Here is a 19288-nt window from a genome sequence, read left to right on the forward strand (position 1 = left end):
CATAGGCAAACCCGGCCCTCCAGATGTTTTGGGACTACAACTCCCATCATCCCTGACCACTGGTCCTGCTACAATGGGAGTTGTAGTCCCAAAACACATGGAGGGCCGAGTTTGCCTATGCCTGGATTAGTGGCACAGGCCTACAGGCACAAACACGTGTTTAGATTTAAAGTATCACAGAAGGCAAGCTGCCTGATTTCTCATCCATATCCCCCCCAGATAAATTCTTCAACAAATTTGCCCCCTGCCCCAGATTGCCCCTGATCAGCTTCCTGTTAATTAATTTACCCCGTTAATTTTCCAACTGATCCTGTTTGCAAATCAATTTCCCTTCCATTGCCCCCATTCATTATCCTGTAAATAAACCTTATATCTAGTTATTCCATCCCCAAATTAAGACCCTGCCTTGCAACCCAGATAATACTCCAGTTCACGTTTTCTCCAAATGCATTAACTGCCCAGAAAGAGTCCAGAGGACATTTTGGAGACGATCCTGCCCACTCCTAACAACGCGCCTGCCGAGAGGGCGCTACTCACTGAAGTGGCTGTCCCTCGGGCCCAGAGACCGGGAAGACACCCTGAAGCAGATGTTTGCCGTCACACAAAGAGACTCCTTTCTGTTCCTCTGGCAGTTCTTCTGAATCACATTGATGGACGGAGGGTTGGCAGTGACCGTAGTGTTGACTTGCACGATCCTCCTTGACCTGCCCCCCTCAGCAAGAAGGAAAATGATATTGTTAATTTTTTTAAAAAAATCCCAAAGCTGGGCCTAAGGTCTGTGCTATATGTCTGAAGCAATATCGTATCACTTTAAACAGTCATGGCTCCCTGCAAAGAATAATGAGAGTTATTAGGGAACCCCTTATTCCCCTCACAGAACTACAATTCCCAGAGTTCCCTGTGAAAAAGGATTGATTGCTAAACCACTCGGGGAACTGTAGCTCTGGAAGGGGATTATGGGTCTTCCAACAGCTCTTAAAATACTACAGTTTCCTTTGGGGAAACTGTGATTGTTTAAAGTGGTATGATACTGCTTTGAGAGGCAGCATGGTGGACGTGCCCCCAAGTGAGAGACTTCTGGGGAAAGATTTATAATGAACTGAAAAAAGTGTTGAAAAACACCTATACCAAGAAACCAGAAGCCTTCTTACTTGGGATAATGGGAGATGAAATACCTAGGGAAGGATGTTACTTTTTTTTTTTTGTATGCCACAACAGCTGCAAGAATTCTACTTGCAAAGAATGGGAAGAATGAAGAATTACCAACAGTGGATGATTGGCAGAAGAAGCTGATAGAATTTATGGAACTGTCTGAGTTGACCGGGAGACTCCGGGATCGGAGTGAAGCAGCAGTGGAAGAAGATTGGAAGAAATTTAAAATCTATTTAAAGAATAAGCGTATAATAGATTAGAATCAGTGGAAGTGAGGGAGATACAAAGAGGTTGTAGATAATACAATGGTGTGAAATAGGTATTGTTAGAAGATAATGATAATTTAATTAAGTAGTAAGATATAGATAGAGTGTAAAAGGATAAGATGTAAAAGGTAGAGAAATAAGGTAATATTAAAGTAATAATTAGAGTTTATATAAGATTTAGAGTTTACTAAGGATGATATGTATAGGGACCCAGGTGGCGCTGTGGTTAAACCACTGAGCCTAGGGCTTGCTGATCAGAAGGTCAGCGGTTCGAATCCCTGTGACGGGGTGAGCTCCCGTTGCTCGGTCCCAGCTCCTGCCAACCTAGCAGTTCGAAAGCACGTCAAAATGCAAGTAGATAAATAGGAACCGCTACAGCGGGAAGGTAAATGGCGTTTCCATGTGCTGCTCTGGTTTGCCAGAAGCGGCTTTGTCATGCTGGCCACATGACCTGGAAGCTATACGCCGGCTCCCTCGGCCAATAATGCGAGATGAGCGCGCAACCCCAGAGTCGGTCACGACTGGATCTAATGGTCAGGGGTCCCTTTACCTTTACCTTTAAGGATGATATGTAAAGCGTCGCAGAAGGAGGTGGAATGAGGAAGTCAATAGATTAGAAATAAGGGTTATAAATTAGAATTTTTGTTTTTGTATTTTTTGTGTTTTGTATTTTCTTTTTGTGTTTTTGTATGTTTTTGTTGTTTGAAAAAATCTTTAATAAATACATTTTTTTAAAAAATGAGAGGCAGCGTGGTGTAGCGGTTAGAGTATCAGACTAGGACCTGGGGAGAGACCAGTGTTCAGATTCCCAATCAGCCATGAAGCTCAATTCAATGACCTTGATGTTCCCTCTGCCCGGGTGCAGCTTTCATTCCCTCCCACCTTTCAGCTCCCCTCACCTCAAGACTACCGCAGCACCCTGAGCTCCAACGGCAAGGTCCACCAGGCCATCTCCATCCAAATCGATTTGCCCGTCCAAGCTGCGGCCAAAGTAGCGGAGGCCTCGGCGGAGGCCGGCCGACTCAATGCGCTGTCGGAAAGAGCAAATCAAAGGCCGAAGACACACAGAATGTGGGGGGTTTGGTTTTAATCAGCGAGGCTGCTCTGTAAGAGCCCTCACTGCAGTCGTTCCAAATGTACTTAAGAACATAAGAGCCTGCTGGATCAGGCCAAAGGAGACCCATCTAGTCCAGCAACTTGTTCTCACAGTGAGAGAGCAAGCAGGACCTGAACTCAAGAGCCGTCTCTCCTTCTGTGGTTTCCAGCAACTGATACCCAGAAGAATCACTGCCTCCAAGAGCGGAGGAAGAACATAGCCCTCATGGCTAGTAGCCATTGACAGCCCTCTCCTTCATTAATTTGTCTAATCCTCTTATAGAGTCATCAAGGTTGGTAGCAATCCCTGCCTCCTGTGGCAGAGAGTTCCATAGTTAAACTATGTGCTGGATTTTCTTTTATCTGTCCTGAACTTGGTGCGGTGAGAGAATCAGAATCAAAAATCAAAACGGTATGAGGACATTGCTTAATTTTGTTTTTGCATGCTTATACCTATGACAAACTTAGTTGGTCTCTAAGGTGCTACTGGAAGGATTTTATTTTATTTTTTCTATGGTTTTCTTTCTCATTTCTCTCTCTTACATTTTACTCTTCTCTTTTGCTATTGGTTTCTGTTGATATATTTTTGTGTGTACTGCCATGGTTAAAAACGAAATAAATAGTTATTTACCAAAGGCAAAAAAAAATCAAAACGATATTGACAGGTTGGAGCTGAAACCTAAAACAGGGTGTGATTCTCCAGAGTATAATGCTGCGTTTAGTGGCAATAAAATAAATAGAAGGCGCACATTTAGGATGAGGGAGGGAGACTTGGCCTGGCAGGAGCACAGCTAAAAAAGGACATGGGCATCTTAGCTGAACATCAGCCAGCAGTGTGATTTGCCTGCTAAAAAAGCAAATGCCATCTTCGGGCCCCCCAGATCATGGGAAGTGAATAGGAACAGGGCCTGGGGGTAGAAATGGCAATGGGCACTGATTTTGGCTAAACATTGGGGGAAATGTCCTAGTGGGAAGAGCTGTTGGAATAGTGGGGAGCACTCAAACACTGGAGCTGGACACTGATTCCCACTTACCTGTTTGAAGCGGGGCAGCACCGTGGTGCGATAGCCATGATAGATGTAGACTGCCCCCTGGTGGTTGTCCTCCAGTGGTGCGCCCACCACAACGTCATTATAGCTGTCGTGATTAAGGTCAGGGACAGCCAGGAGGGAGTAGCCAAAACGAGCGTCTTGAGGTTTCGGGTCGGCATGGAGGGTCCCGTTGAAAGACACAAGCAACTTCAGAAGGGGGAGAAAGGTTAAAATGGGAGGCACAGTTAGGCATTGGCTTCAGGATAGAAGCCCCCTCCATCACAATGGTGTGCAGTGATGCACTGTGAGGAAGGCCACAGCTCAGGACTGAAACAAATGCAGAAGGTCCCAGTTTCAACCGGGACATCTCCAGTTTGGAGGATCTCAGATAGCAGCTGATGAGAAAGATCCTTCTCTGCCTCAGATCCTGTAAAGCGAATTCTCAGCAAAGTACTGGGCAATCTGACCCGGGATAGAGCACCTATGCTCAGCCAACAAAAACATTGCAATGCTTTGGACAACGGCTCCTATCATCCCTGAACATTGGCCATTATAGCAGGGGCTGGTGGGAGTTGTAGTCCAAAACACCTGGGAGGGAAGGCATCAGGCTGGGGAAGGCTGAGTGCCACAATACAAGCCTTGCACTTTTTGTTGCATGATGAGGTTCCAGGTGGGTCATGTGTCAGAAGAGCTTGACATTTACAGGCTTTGTAAGCACCTCTCCCATGTGAAAAATATTCCTTTGCTCAGCAGAGGCCAGCCTGGAAATGGCACGAACTTGGAAGGGAGTGGTCAGCCTTTCTGTTAACACTTGGGAGGAGAGAGTTTGGCAATTTGATAAGCTTACTCAAGAATGCAGGAGAGCCAGAGGAGTAACCCTAATAAAGCTGTTCAAACTTGGTACCCATTCATCTGTTAGGTGACCGAAGGTGGCTGGGAACTTCCTGGAGGGGCACTTTCTTGTCTACTTCATTGCCAGGATAAACTCAAATGTTAGGGAAGCTTTAATGTTTGATGTTTTATTCTGTTTAATATTCTATTGGGAGCCGCCCAGAGTGGCTGGAAAAACCCAACCATATGGACGGGGTATAAATAATAAATTTTTATTATTAGTAGCAGCAGTTGTTGTTGTTGTTGTTGCTGCTGCTGTTGCTGTTGCTGTATTGTACTAATGTATGATGATGGAGATTGTCGTTTCCCATTGCTATTGTCTGTATTCCTGCTGTTTATAGAAAATCTTAAATGAAAAAGGTTTTTTTTAAAAACACAAAACACTCACCTGCCCCACTTTGTAGATGTAAACGCGGCCTGTCTCTTTGTTCTGTGGGCCCAGGTACATGGGGGCAGCCACCAGCAGTACGTCTGTGATTCCATCTCCGTTCACATCCACTGGGCACATTTCACTGCCAAAGTAGGAGCCAATCTGCAGAGAAAGACGTCACCTGCTATGTCAGAATTGCACAAGTTCTTCTGCACTGGACACTGCACTGATTTTACACATGTTTCCAGATCTCAGTAAAGAAAGAAGCACCCCCAGATACCTAGATGCAAACTCAGAGGTCCAGGGGGCAATTTCATGGCTATCTTATCTTATCTCTATTTTGTGTGTGTGTGTGTGTGTGTGTGTGTGTGGTCAGGCAAGACTCAGAATCTTGAGGAATTCAGAGTTTTCAAATACCTGCTCTTTATAAAGCACCACTGGCATAGATGGTACAGTAGAAAAAAAAACTACATACATTCAGGTATTTACATTTAGGTGCAGAGGGTATTTCAGTTCAGTCCCCAATCCATAATGACCCCCACCCCATCCCCAACCCATCCTTGGCTGCTATAAATTGTGCTGGAAACTGCCTCCATCTATCTGGAACCCAAAGTTCTGTGTCACAAGTTCTTGTTGTGCCTGCAAAGATAGTGGAAGGGTTGCATCTCCCCCCCCCTAAGGAGCAGCACCCCAATCCCTGCCTCCTCCCACCATAATGAGTTTGGGCCTCAGCCACAGCCAGCAGGTGAGGTTATAGGAAAAGGAGGGGTGTCTCTGATCATGTGCAGACTGCCTTTGACTCTCTTCTCTCAGTAACTGCACACATATCTGGGAACGTTTTCAGGGACTCAGTTGTCACTCCAGAAAGCAGCTATCATCTCCACTGCCGCGAAACTCACTTGGTCCCCAGTGAGGGCCTGGGAGATGGTTACGCTGCCATCGCTGCTCATCTCAAACAGGATCACTTTCCCCTTGTGCTTGAAGCGGGGGGCACCAGCCACATACAGCCCCTTCCTGTTCCTGAGCTTGATAGAGGAGACTGTGTATCCTGGGGAAGGAAGAGAGAGAGAGAGAACTAATAAAGTTGTGCGGACTCTTGTTTTGCCCTGAACTAATTGGCTAGCTTTTCACTCACAGCCTTAAGTTTTTCTTTCTGCAAAATGGGAACAAGCACCGACTGGCCTCACACACTTGGTGTATGGGGAAAGCAAAGGACTGCCTTGCTTTTATTCATCCTACATAAGCAAGTGGTTTAACAAACAAAACAAAACAAATGAATTTCACTTTAGTTTTCTATTCTTTCACCTGCTGAACAGTAGCCATGCTTGAAACACGCTGGGATCATTTTATGGCACTGATTTTGGAAACAAATAGCCATTGAGATTTGGGGAGATGGAGTGAAGAACAGGCTTGTCAACTGCCTTGACTATTAAATGAAACCTCCATGTACAGGGCAAGTCTACTCCTGTGGATACCAGGAGAGGACTACTGGCTTCTTGACCTCCTTGTGGGCTTCCCAGAGGCCTCTATGAGAAAACAGGACGCTGCGCTAGAACAGGCATCCCCAAACTGCAGCCCTCCAGATGTTTTGGCCTACAACTCCCATGATCCCTAGGTAGCAGGACCAGTGGTCAGGGAAGATGGGAATTGTAGTCCAAAACATTTGGAGGGCCAAAGTTTGGGGATGCCTGGACTAGAAGGACCTCTGCCTGATCCAGCAGGTGGGCTGATTTTATCTTTGTGCCCTTTGTGGGTCTCCACACTTTCCCTCCCTGTATAATGGGAAGCGGCATCTTTCCTTACCCAGATAGGCTGCGTGGTTTTTCAGCCTCAGGGGGAACTCCCTCTCAAAGGCCTCCCTTGGCGGGATGAGCCGTCCATTCTTGCTCTCCTTCAAGACTGCGCCATCCCAGTCATATGCCCCAACCATGCCAAAGAGGATCCCATCCTGCCAGGGAACAAGTAGATACAGTCATACCTCGGTTTAAGTACGCCTCAGTTTGAGTATTTTCAGTTTAAGTACTCCGCGGACCCGCCTGGAACGGATTGATCCACTCTCCATTACTTTCAATGGGAAAGTTCGCTTCAGGTTAAGTACAGACTTCAGGAACCAATTACACCCATACCTCGGGTTAAGTACACTTCAGGCTGAGTACTCTGCAGACCCGTCTGGAACAGATTAATCCACTTTCCATTACTTTCAATGGGAAAGTTCGCTTCAGGTTAAGTACAGACTTCTGGAACCAATTGTGTTTGTAAACTGAAGTACCACTGTACATAAGCAGTCCAGCCAGACAACACAAGTTAAGACCGCAGTCGAAACCATTTGCCCCTGCCTTTTACGCAGTGATACCAGAGGTAGCCAGCAGGGGGCACTCCATATGCTGTTGCACCATGACTCTCATCAGCCCCAAGCAGCAATGGCCACTGGGCAATGACTCATGGGAGTTGGAGTCCAACAACTTTAGGAAGCTATCATGTTGGCTAACCCTGGGGGATTCCCAAACTGTGGTCTGCGGACCACCAGAGACCCATGAACTTCATTCAGATGCCTTGAATTGAAGGTCAACGGAGACTGTGGTGTCTTTAGGCTATACGGTTGTACAAGGTGTGACCAGAAAGTAGAGTGAATCACCCCTGCATGTGATAATGGGAATTGCCAGATTCGCGGAGACACGTGAGAGGCGTTCGTCTGTATCTTACCTAACATATGCGAACGTGTCTTGGCATTTGTTGACAGGCCTACATTCATGCGGTAGCGTTTAGTAAGCTGTTAATAGTGCAGTGTGTTGTGATTGAAAATGGAGCAGAGAGGCAATATGAATTTCTGTTTCAAATTGGGCAAATCGGCATCGGAAACCCATGGAATGCTCACAACTGTGTATGGAGATGAAGCTGTAACTCGAAAGACAATGTATGAGTGATTTAAGTGTTTCTGTGAAGGGCGGCAAACCATCAAAGATGACCCTTGTTCTGGCAGACCGTCAACGAGCAGAATGGCGGCAAATGTCGACAGAGTTCATAGGTTATTGATGTGGGATCGGCGTTTGTCCATCCAAATGATGGCGGAAGAATTGCATATTCCGCGTAAAATCGTTACTGAGGTTACTGAGTTGTCCCACCCTCCATATTCTCCCAATCTGGCCCCACCGGATTTCTTCCCCCCCCCCAAACTGAAATCTGCACTCAAAGGGCACAGATTTCCCAACATTTCACATGTCCAAGCTGCTGTGACGAGGGAACTGAAAGCAGTACGAAAAGAGGACGAAAAAGTTTCCAACAGTTCTACGAACGTTGTCAGCAGTGCATTGTATCAGAGGGGACCCTACTTTGAAGGCCTGTAAGACATGCATATTCAAATATTTCTCGCTGTCCGGCTTCTGTGACCATTCACCAAACTTTCCTGCCACACCCTGTATTTACACACTTATACAACCTGAGCATAGGATGGATGGGCTCACAGCAATAGTACCCCAAGAGATCTTGCTTTCCCACTAGATTTCTAGGGAAGCCCCGAGTCCAGCACAGAGCACACACACATCTCTGTGTATCCAGCTTTCAGCATCAGTCAAACTCTCGCACACAACTCCCTGCTTTGACCTATCATGCCCCATTCCTAGGATGCTGAGGTATCCAGCCAGATGAAGTGAGAAAAGTCTCACCATTTGTCTTTATGGAAACAGAGCTCACTCCTTGAAGATGTGAATGAGGGGCACTTAGCTGATTAGCTAAGGCCATTAATCTTGACGTAGGAACTGGCCTGCTCATTTCAGCCAGCTTTCTTCTATAGACTCTAGCCCAGGCATCCCCAAACTTTGGCCCTCTAGATGTTTTGGACTACAATTCCCATCCTCCCCGACCACTGGTCCTGTTAGCTAGGAATCATGGGAGTTGTAGGCCAAAACATCTGGAGGGCCGCAGTTTGGGGATGCCTGCTCTAGCCTTTGATACACTGGATCCCAGGTTTGAAAAGGATCTCATGAGGTCATCCAGACTGAACCCTCTGGAGCCCATAACATTACAAATAGAAGTCCTACAGCAGGCACCCCCAAACTGCGGCCCTCCAGATGTTTTGGCCTACAACTCCCATGATCCCTAGCTAAGAGGACCAGTGGTCAGGGATGATGGGAATTGTAGTCCGAAACATCTGGGGGGGGCGAAGTTTGGGGATGCCTGTCCTAGAGCATCTAGCATTACAAGAGCTACAACCAGGCAGAAGAATCATTAAGTGGCGAGGCCAAGAACCATTGCCATTTTCAACTAGTCCGTGGGGGAAGGTTTGAGAACCACACTTTGCACTGCAATAGATCTTCTTACCTCAAGGAGGTGCATAGAGAAGCCAATCTGAGACATTTCCAACTCAAATGAGCTGTGTTCACGGGTCCCTGAGGAGAATGGGGAAGGGGGCGGGGGAGAAGAAATCTGTTAATAGTTGTACACCTTTTTCAGTATTTTTTTTTTTAGTAGAAAAGCAACAAAGGAGTAAGATAAATACAGTAGGCAGATTGAGAAATGAACAAGGTGTGCTCTGTTTGCTGAAATAGCAGGTGGGCCCTGACAGGGATGGTGGGAAGGGGCTTAATCTGTCCTGCCGATTCTCGTTGTGGCTCCTCTGGAGTAACTCCGCCTGAGTCCAGTTTGTCTTCAAAGACGTTTATTGTGCTCTTTATTTACAGTGTGGAGACAGCTTAAAACATGACCTCTCATCCCGAATCAGAATCCGGTAATGGCATACGTCTGTTCCTACGCCAGCAAAGTAGTCTGGGCACCCCAAAACGCCGCCCCCTTGACCGGCGTTGCGGCGCACTCCTTACTTCTGGCGCCAGAAGGAGTGATGCTCTTTCAACTTCCTCCCTCAGCAGTCGGTTCCCTGGCTCTGCAGCATCCCTAAGCATCTGCCTGCAAACCCCCCCCCCCCCCGGAGCTTTCCCATTGATTTCCCACTCTGATTTCTCTCCCCCCTCCGAGTCTCTTCCTCCCCTCTGGCTGCTTCAGAACTACTGGTGCTCTCTGTACTTGATGAGGTGGACGTCAGGATGATGGGGGCTGGCTCCCTGTAGGGAGTCACCCTTACACCCCCCATAATCGAATTGACCCATATCTCCCGCAGCAGAGAATCTTGTGCCCATTGATTGCCTGGTATTACCACACAGCTTCTTGGGATGCTTGCACAGGTCCTAGCACTATGAGGACCCACTGTTAGCTCCTACCCTGGGCCCCTCAACCTCATGCTCCTGACATTTGGAAAAGGAAGCCACCGTTTTAATTCCCTCACAATGTCCTGTTGCTCTAGGGCGCTGCAGGAAATTGAAATGAAGGGTCACCAGACACTGTCTGCGGCCTCTACTGTGTAAGCCCAAGAGGGGACGCTATTGGTGTAGCCCTTAAGGTTTGAGCCAGTGCTGTGCGTCACTCATACTAAGGTTTACAAAGGACAGCTGGGAAATGGTTATGAGGGAGGTGTTGGAGACCTCCCCTACTAACACTTTTCCTGCACCCCATTTTGTTTAACTTTCATAAACCACAGGGAATCTGGTGGTAGCCTCCCTCCCCCCCTTTTTCACCCTCCCCCTTCCCGAACCTTCAAGGCTAAATATCCTGTCCCCTAAGGCATCCACAATATCGTTCAGGGCCGCCTCGTCGGTCACGTTGAAGAAATATTTCTCATCGGGGTCGCTGGCAATGTATTTAATCTCGTTGATGAAAGAGTCCGGGTCCTTCTGCCGCCGAATGTAGTGCCCCAACACCTGAAGGAACAAAAGCCATTTTTTAAAAAAAATAATAATGTTTGAGGTGCAAGAAGTGCTCATTATGACACTTTGCAACTAAGGGTGTAAGTGAATTCCGCAGATAATGGAAACGGGAGCAGAAAATTGCCCACGTTTGCTTATTTGTTTGATGTCTGGAACAGGAATCAATCCAGCGGTACGACTGGTATTCACTGTTGTTGATTTCAGCCCACAAACAATTTGCAGTTGGTTACATTTCCCTCACCACCACCCATTTGCATTGTGCTTCCTCTGCACTGAAACGAATAAAGTGGAATAATGTAATTTATGCCACCATGGTGGACAGCGAGATGAATAATGTTGTTCTTAGAAAAGGGCGGACTGCAGCAGGACAGAAACAGGGCTGCATGGGAGGAACACAGGGTGGGACAGAAAACCCTTCTCACCCCCCCTACTTGAAACTCACCTGAAAGAAGAAGAAGAAGTGTTTGGATTTGATATCCCGCTTTATCACTACCCGAAGGAGTCTCAAAGCGGCTAACAATCTCCTTTCCCTTCCTCCCCCACAACAAACACCCTGTGAGGTGCGTGGGGCTGAGAGACTTCAAAGAAGTGTGACTAGCCCAAGGTCACCCAGCAGCTGCATGTGGAGGAGCAGAGACGCGAACCCGGTTCCCCAGATTACGAGTCTACCGCTCTTAACCACTACACCACACTGGCTCAAACCACACTGGCTCAAAATATTTGTGTGGGCAGATGAATACAAAAGTGGGGACCAAGAGCCCAAGAGAGCAATACAAAAGGATTCAAGCAATAGATTCTGCTCGTTATCTCAGAAGAGCATGTCAACTTCCTCCTCTTCCACACTGAAATCATTTAATATATAAATTTGCAGCTCCTTCATATGCAAGTCTGAATGAACCAATATTAAGTTTAGTAATGAACCCATTTAGTAATAAAACCCTTATTATCTGTCAAGGTGGAAGGAAGCTAGACATGGAATCCTGGCAGAAGAACCTGCTTTGAATTCTTTTTCACATGGCACCTCTCTCAGCCCTTGCCCACTCTCTTTTTCACACGCATGCACACCCACATCACTGCCGCCACCCAAAAGCCTCCTGGCACCAGCGCATGCTCACTGCAATGGCGTAGCGTGTCACGTTCCGTTTCTCACACTCTTCCAGGGCATCTTGGAGTTCTTCACCATCGTGGGACTCCCCGTCAGTCACCACAATCATCAGCTTGGTGGCTCCCTCTCTCCCGCCTCTTTCTGGGCTAAAGGCCTCTGTGCTGAAGAGAGAAACAAGAGGTGAGGAGGTAGGATAACCAAGATGCGCTCCTGTTCTGAGAATGGCATTTCTTGGAGACGCTGGAGGTGGGCAAGATTTTATGCGCCATTCAGACCACCAATGGAAGTCTAACAGTTCCGACTCACCAGAGCACCATCTGCCAGGATGTTCTCCTGCAAAACCATGTTGAACTACAGGAGAACTTTTTTATTTACTTGCTGCTTTTCCTTCCCATCTTTCCTCCAAGGTGCTGCACAAGGCTCTATAACACCAGTCCTGAAAGACCTACATTGGCTCCCAGTGCGTTTCCAAGAACAATTCAAAGTGTTGGTGCTGACCCTTAAAGCCCTAAACGGCCTTGGCGCCGTATACCTGAAGGAGCGTCTCCACCCCCATCGTTCAACTCGGACACTGAGGTCCAGCTCTGAGGGCCTTCTGGCCGTTCCCTCCCTGTGAGAAGTGAGGTTACAGGGAACCAGGCAGAGGGCCTTCTTGGTGTTGGCACCCGCACTGTGAAACACCCTCCCATCAGATGTCACAGAAATAAACAACTATCTGACTTTTAGAAGACATCTGAATACGACCCTGTTTAGGGAAGTTTTTAATGTTTGATGTTTTATCTTGTTTTTAATATTCTGTTGTGAGCCACCCAGAGTGGCTGGGGAAACCCAGCCAGATGGGTGGGGTATAAATAAATTGTTGTTGTTGCTGCTGCTGCTGTTGTTGTTGTTGTTACAGTCATACCTCAGTTTAAGTACGCTTCGGTTTGAGTACTTTCAGTTTAAGTACTCTGTGGCAGGGCCAGCTCTAAGGCAAGCCCGGGTGGCACAGGGTACCAGGGCGCCGGGCGCGGTGAGAAACGGGGCGTGGGGGGCGTGGGAGCGATCATTGCACCACGGCAACAGGGCACCCGACATGCTTAAGATGGCCCTGCTCTGCGGACCCGTCTGGAACAGATTAATTCACTTTCCATTACTTTCAGTGGGAAATTTCGCTTCAGGTTAAGTACGCTTCAGGTTAAGTACGGACTTCCAGAACCAATCACACTCATGCTTCGGGTTAAGTACGCTTCAGGTTGAGTACTCCGCGCACCCGTCTGGAACGGATTAATCCACTTTCCATTACTTCCAATGGGAAAGTTCGCTTCAGGTTAAATACACTTCAGTTTAAGTACTCCGCGGACCATCTGGAACTGATTAATCCACTTTCCATTACTTTCAATGGGAAAGTTCGCTTCAGGTTAAGTACGCTTCAGGTTAAGTACAGACTTCCGGAACCAATTGTGTATTTAAACCGAGGTACCACTGTATATCCTCACAACAACCCTATGAGGCTTCGAGACGCTGGTCCGTCCGTACACACCAGACCATCAGAGCTCATTCAAAACACAACACCCCCTCCCCCAATAAAGCCACTTGCTTCTTTGCAAAATGCCTCTTTCACACATGAGCTGGGTTCCTGCTTCTCTGTCTCAGACAGGATCAAGACACACACACACACACACACACACACACACACACACACACCAGGCTTTGTGGATGGCAGACGCTGTCCTAGTTTCGAGCCCCTCCTGGCGGCTGATGTTTTTGGCGGCTTCAATGACCTCCTCTGCTGTTTGGTAATCCTTCAGCGTCCATTCGTGGACAGCAACCTCGCTGTACTGCAATACCCCAACCTACAAGGAGAGAAAGGTTTGCTTGGGTTTCTTTCTTTTCTATTTATAGAATAGAATAGAATAGAATAGAATAGAATAGAATAGAATAGAATAATTATTTATTATTGGCCAAGTACGTTTTCCAACATACTTGGAATTTGTTTCGGCTGCATTGCAATGTAAACATACACGCACTGTTCCACTCACAATGCAAATAAGCAAAGAAACCCACCCATAATTGACCTCCCCTTCAGCTACACATCTACAAATTTAACAATTTAATGGCACAAGGGGGGAAAAACTGTTCCTGTGCCTGGCCGATTTTGTATATGTGTTTTGTATATGTTTGTATATTACAAACAAAGCAAGAAAAAGTGACTTAAAGAGAACACATCGTTGGGTTAAGTAAAAGAAATACACACCAGGCTGGCATAATTCAAAATATAAAGATGAGGAGGATTTTGAACATAGAATAAAATAAAACTGTGCATACTGTGGATGGGATGAATTTTAAAGAGGCATTGTATTCTATATTATTGGATCAACCAAATTCATTGATAAGCAGAGAGAGGGGACAGACTGTGCTATTGCTTATTGACATACGTAATAAAAAAAAAGCGGACCTCTACAAATCTATCTTTTCTACATTGTCCCCTGGAAACCTAACTTGCAGGGTTGTTGTGGGAAATGAATGTGGGTAGGGCAACCATCTACACCACCCTGAATTCCTTGGAGAAAAAGGTGGGATATAAATGAAACAATAATAATATATCTGTGTTATATGTATGTCTGTGTGTGCAGTATTATGTTTCGGAGCTCATAATTATGCTGCAGTTAAGGGTCAAGACTGCAGCAAGGATCACCAAGCAAAATGTGAAAGAGCTTCATAAGTGATAAGCATTCATGCTACATGAATGATAAGCATGATATTATTATAAAGGAGAGCAACTGATACAGGCCACAGTGGAGAGGGTAAAGAGGGGGGGAACTGCAGGGGCAGGGTGAAGTAGAAATTCTGCAAAACTCAGCAAGGCCAGTGTTACTACGTAAGAGAGCTGTCTGACCACAAAACTGGATTCAGGAGGAAACCAAACTGTTAAGACTGTTAAGAGTGAAAAACAACTCAAGGTATAAGGAGGGCTCTGCATGTACAGCAAAAAGCTTGAGGAAGTGTTTTCAAGGACTGTGAACAGATAGTGTGGTCCTCGGGCGGCAGAAGGTTGGTTGACTGGAAAATAACCGGCCAAGATGACATATATTTTGCTATTTTGCCCATCTGGGATGTGTGCTAATGGAAATGCTTCCACAGGCTATTTTGGATTCTATCCTGTAATGCAATTCTGAATAAGTCTGACTAACAGAGAACTTTTTGCGAGCATATATATATATATATATATATATATATATATATATATATATATTAATTTATGTATGCCACTACTGCGGCTCATGTTTTGCTAGCCCCAAAATGGAAAAAAACGAACGAGGTCCCAACTAAAGAAGAATGGCAACTTAAGTTGACAGAATATGCGCAGCTTGCAAATTTAACATATAGAATAAGAGAACAGGAAGAATGCATGTTTAGAGAAGATTGGAAAACCTTTATTGAATATATGGGGGGGGGAATTGCATACACTTGAAAACGTTGGCAGTGTTAAGATAAATTCAACAGTGTAAAGAAGTTTTGATGGATGTAATAATGGAATACTGAAGAGCTTAGTTTTTGTAAAACATGCAGGGATTTGTGATATGCAAAATGAACCATGGGAAGAGAAGAAGGGAAGTCACTGATATTTTAAGGATGTTTAAAGGAGTATTTTAAATTGTAAAACGGAAAATTTAATAAAAAATTATATATAAGAAAAAAATTAAAAAGAGAATTTGGTGTGAGCCTCTGTACTGGACCCCAAAAGGGAATTTTCTCCAACCCCACCAGGGCCCACCAGATGTCCCTGAACTGCAGATCCCATCACACACACACACACACACACACACACACACACACACACACACAGGCTATCGGCCATGCTGACTAGTGGAGCTTCTGGGAGTTGGAGTCCGGAACATCTGCAACAACAAAAGGTGTGTTTTGCTTGGGGAACTGCCATCCGCTCCCCTTCTTGCCAACCCTTCCTTAGCCTCGGAGGAGGTTTTCGCACTCCTGCTGACACAGCAGAAAGCCCCTCTGCAGCTCACAATGAGGCTACACAGAACCAGATCCCCTCCCTCCCCTCTCCCTGTTTTCTTTAAGCTTCCTGTTTTCCACAGGCTGGGGTTTTCAAACGTCTCACGCCTCTGCCCTGGCACAGGCTCCATCCTGCAGTAGCACCGAAGGAGATGGGGGAAAAGGTCAGGCGATACCCCCAACACGTGCTGCTAACAGGCCAAGGAGAAATAAAGTGATTAGGGGGTGAACTTCAGAACGCGGCTATGCTCTGAGAGTCACACGTGGCCATTCTGGGCACATTCCATTTGATTTACGGTTTCCCCCTTTTTTTGCATTAATTAAAAGTTGGAGCGATTTAAGTTTTTGCATGGATGAAGTGAGGGAGACATCAAGCCATGGCACAGTTCCTTATCAATTTAGGAGTCATAGAATCATAGAATTGCAGAGTTGGAAGGTACCACAAGGGTCATCTAGTCCAGCCCCCTGCAATGCAGGAATAGATCTTCTCCCTCTCTCGTAATGCTGGAATTCATGAACATCCAAGGAAGCTGAATGTTGGAAGGCTCAGGACAGAGGAAAGAGAGGATTTTTTTTACACAGCGCATAGTTAAACTATGAAAATCCTCCTGCAGGACGGCAGGACGGCCCCAATCTTAGATGGCTTTAAAGAGGATTTGACAAATTCATGGAGGATAAGGCTATCAATGGCTACTAGTCATGATGGCTATGCTCCGCCTCCACAGTCGGAGGCAAACTGCAGGAGGAAAGTGCAGGAGGGGAGAATTGCTCTTGTGCTCGGATCCTGCTTGAAGGTTTCCCACAGGCATCTGGCTGGCCATTGTGAGAATCGGAGGCTGGACTAGATGGGCCACTGGCCACATTCAGAAGGGTTCTTTTTACCTTATGTGTAGTGTAATTGAGTCATTAAAAGTTAAAATTCTGCTGAGAAACAGTAGTGAATATAAAACTGAGAATGTGGCTTTGCATGCCAAGGTTTCCTTCCGTTTTAGAGCTGAATCATGACACATAAACCTGACATTCCGTAGCTTAAATATCAAATGATGGCTGTTGTGAAGACCATACATCTGAAGAAATTGATTCCACACACACACACATGGTTTTCCCACATTCTTCATATGGGGTATAATATTTATACACAACCTATCCTTTAAAAGGTGAACGTTGCTAATGGCAACAAGTTAAATACGGCCAAAATTTTAAAATTACTAAAAGCAGCAGATAGCCACCATCATAATCTGGGCCAGCAAAATCTAGGTCCTCTGACACTTGAGTATAGCAATGGATGTTCTGAGTTTACATTCTGAAACATAAGACCATTCCCTGCAGGATTTGCTCTGGCTGCCAATTTACTATCAGGCCAAGTTCATGGTGTTGCCACTAACATGTAACGTACACTTCTGGTCCAGCTTACTTGAGGGACCGGCTTATCCCTTATACACCCAACAGATGGCAACAGTCTACAGGAGAGTTTATCTTGCAAGATCCAAATATTTAAGAACCCTGCTCTGCAGTAAACTCAGAACAGGGCTTTTAGTGTGGCTGCCCCTGTCCTTTGGAAAAGCATCCCTGCCCATTAGACTATAAGCTTGTGAGAAGGACTATGTTGCTTTCTTAATCTCCAGTGCCTAGAAAAATATAGGGTGTAAGAATACCAATAATAATGAATAGTGGTGTTGATGGTAATAATAATGCCTTGCCCTTGGCTTTGGCCCAGCACAGCTTCCTTCTCATCATGCGTGAGTCAGGGAAACAGTCCAAGCAGAGTGTCTTAGCGTTTCCTCAGCCAACATAGCCGGAGGATGTGGGGAGGAAGCCAAGCAGACTCTCACAGGGATGTCTTGGGTGGCTCTCAACCCTCTGCCCCTTTTAAAACAAGTCACACTGTATACTGGCCTTCCCTGACCTGCTGCCCTCCAGATGTTTTGGATTTCAACTCCCATCAGACCAGCAGGCACAGAATCCCCAAGAAAACCTAACCCCATCAAATCTCCAGTTTGCAACAGTGATACTGCCTTATAAAAGCAGATTTTCTTCACAGTGATTTTGCCCTGTGAAAGCCGATTTGGAATAATTAAGTTACTGCGATGCTAAGTTATCAAGAGGAGAGTTAAATGAGTAGAATTGAGTGGTCCCATACGTTTACTGAGCGCTAGAAGCTGACGGTTTTGCAATTGATTGTGTGAAGCTGCAGAATGACTATTTAACAAATAATGGAAAGAAACAATAATTTAAAAAATAACATATTTTTTTACATCATATATGTTTGGATGATCATTTAAAAACTCATTTCAAACAAAATAGCAAACTCACTTGGATCTGCTCTGGATCAATGAAAAATTTGCTAAGGATGTTGCTAAGAAAGTTCTGCACCTCGTACCAAGGATAAATGCTGTTGGATCCATCCAGAACAATTATTATGTCCATGTAAGTTGAGCATCCTGTATGAAGTTGAAAAGGCAGAAAGTTAGGCAATGGCAAAGGAGCGTTGTTGTTTTCAGGGGGGGTAGCAGTAGGCAAATATGTTTTTTTCGAAAAAGCTGGGACTAGCAAGATGACCCATTTATGGGGGATGGCCAACTTCCAAACATATACACACCCCTCTTTTCCTTTACAAGAAGTAGTAATAATAAATAATAATAATAATAATAATAATAATAATAATAATAATAATAATAATTTATTTATACCCTGCCCATCTGGTTGGGTTTCCCCAGTCACTCTGGGTGGCATCCAACAGAAAAATAAAATACAGTAATCTATTAAACATTAAAAGCCTCCCTAAACAGGGCTGTCTTCAGGTGTCTTCTAAAGATCTGGTAGTTGTTTTTCTCTTTGACATCTGATGGGAGGGCGTTCCACAGGGCGGGTGCCACTACTGAGAAGGCCCTCTGCCTGGTTCCCTGCAACTTGGCTTCTCGCAATGAGGGAGCCCCCAGAAGGCCCTTGTTACTGGACCTCAGTGTCCGGGCAAAACGATCGGGGTGGAGACGCTCCCAGCGGCGTAGCGAGCCGCCGTGACACTCGGGGCGGCAAATTGTCATGCACCCAGGGGGCACGCGGCGCCACTACGTAATGACGCATGTGTAGAGGGGGATCGCCCCCCCACGACTTCTAAATGGAGCCTAAACGGAGCGTCCAGGCTCTCCAGGTAGATAGCCCACTGTTGCAGCGTGCCCGCCGCGACAGTGGGCTATCTGCCTGGAGCCTGGACGCTCCATTTAGCCATCCCGCTGCACATGCGTGCTACGTAGAGGGGGATGGCCCCCCGCGACTTCTAAATGGAGCCTAAACGGAGTGTCCAGGCTCCAGGTAGCTAGCCCACTGGTGCAGCGTGCCGCGCCGTGCCGAGCGGGCTTTTTACCGGGAGGCTGGAGGGTCTCGCCTTGGGAGTCGCTGGGTGGGGTGCCGACTGTCACCCCCCCCAATACTGGAACCCAGGGCGGCCTGCCCCCTACGCCTCCCTAGCTCCGCCCCTGGACGCTCCTTCAGGTATACTGGACCGACCAGGTTTTCTAAACTGGATTTTGACCAGGCCATGCTCTTAAAAGAGGGGTCTGCCCTCTGTAAAATATGGCACACGGCCCCACTAGCCTGAAGTGATTCAACAGAGGCCTAAGGCTGCC

The 19288-nt window shown here is 46.3% G+C and overlaps 1 protein-coding gene across 1 annotated transcript in view; it reads right to left on the reverse strand.

The window, feature by feature from the left end:
• ITGA10 (integrin subunit alpha 10) overlaps window positions 1-19288 on the reverse strand; it is a 62246-nt gene that overhangs the window by 17994 nt on the left and 24964 nt on the right. The window contains exons 6-16 of the mRNA XM_035098930.3: window positions 17976-18103; window positions 13350-13498; window positions 11674-11824; window positions 10387-10552; window positions 9123-9190; window positions 6609-6753; window positions 5705-5853; window positions 4824-4967; window positions 3548-3751; window positions 2318-2448; window positions 538-704 (exon numbers count right to left, since the gene is read on the reverse strand). Coding sequence (XP_034954821.3) covers window positions 538-704; window positions 2318-2448; window positions 3548-3751; window positions 4824-4967; window positions 5705-5853; window positions 6609-6753; window positions 9123-9190; window positions 10387-10552; window positions 11674-11824; window positions 13350-13498; window positions 17976-18103 — 1602 coding nt within the window. The remainder of the gene's footprint in view (window positions 1-537; window positions 705-2317; window positions 2449-3547; window positions 3752-4823; window positions 4968-5704; window positions 5854-6608; window positions 6754-9122; window positions 9191-10386; window positions 10553-11673; window positions 11825-13349; window positions 13499-17975; window positions 18104-19288) is intronic.

The sequence above is a fragment of the Zootoca vivipara genome, chromosome 16, assembly GCF_965207765.1.
Source record: "Zootoca vivipara chromosome 16, rZooViv2.hap1.1, whole genome shotgun sequence".
NCBI classification, from domain to species: domain Eukaryota; kingdom Metazoa; phylum Chordata; class Lepidosauria; order Squamata; family Lacertidae; genus Zootoca; species Zootoca vivipara.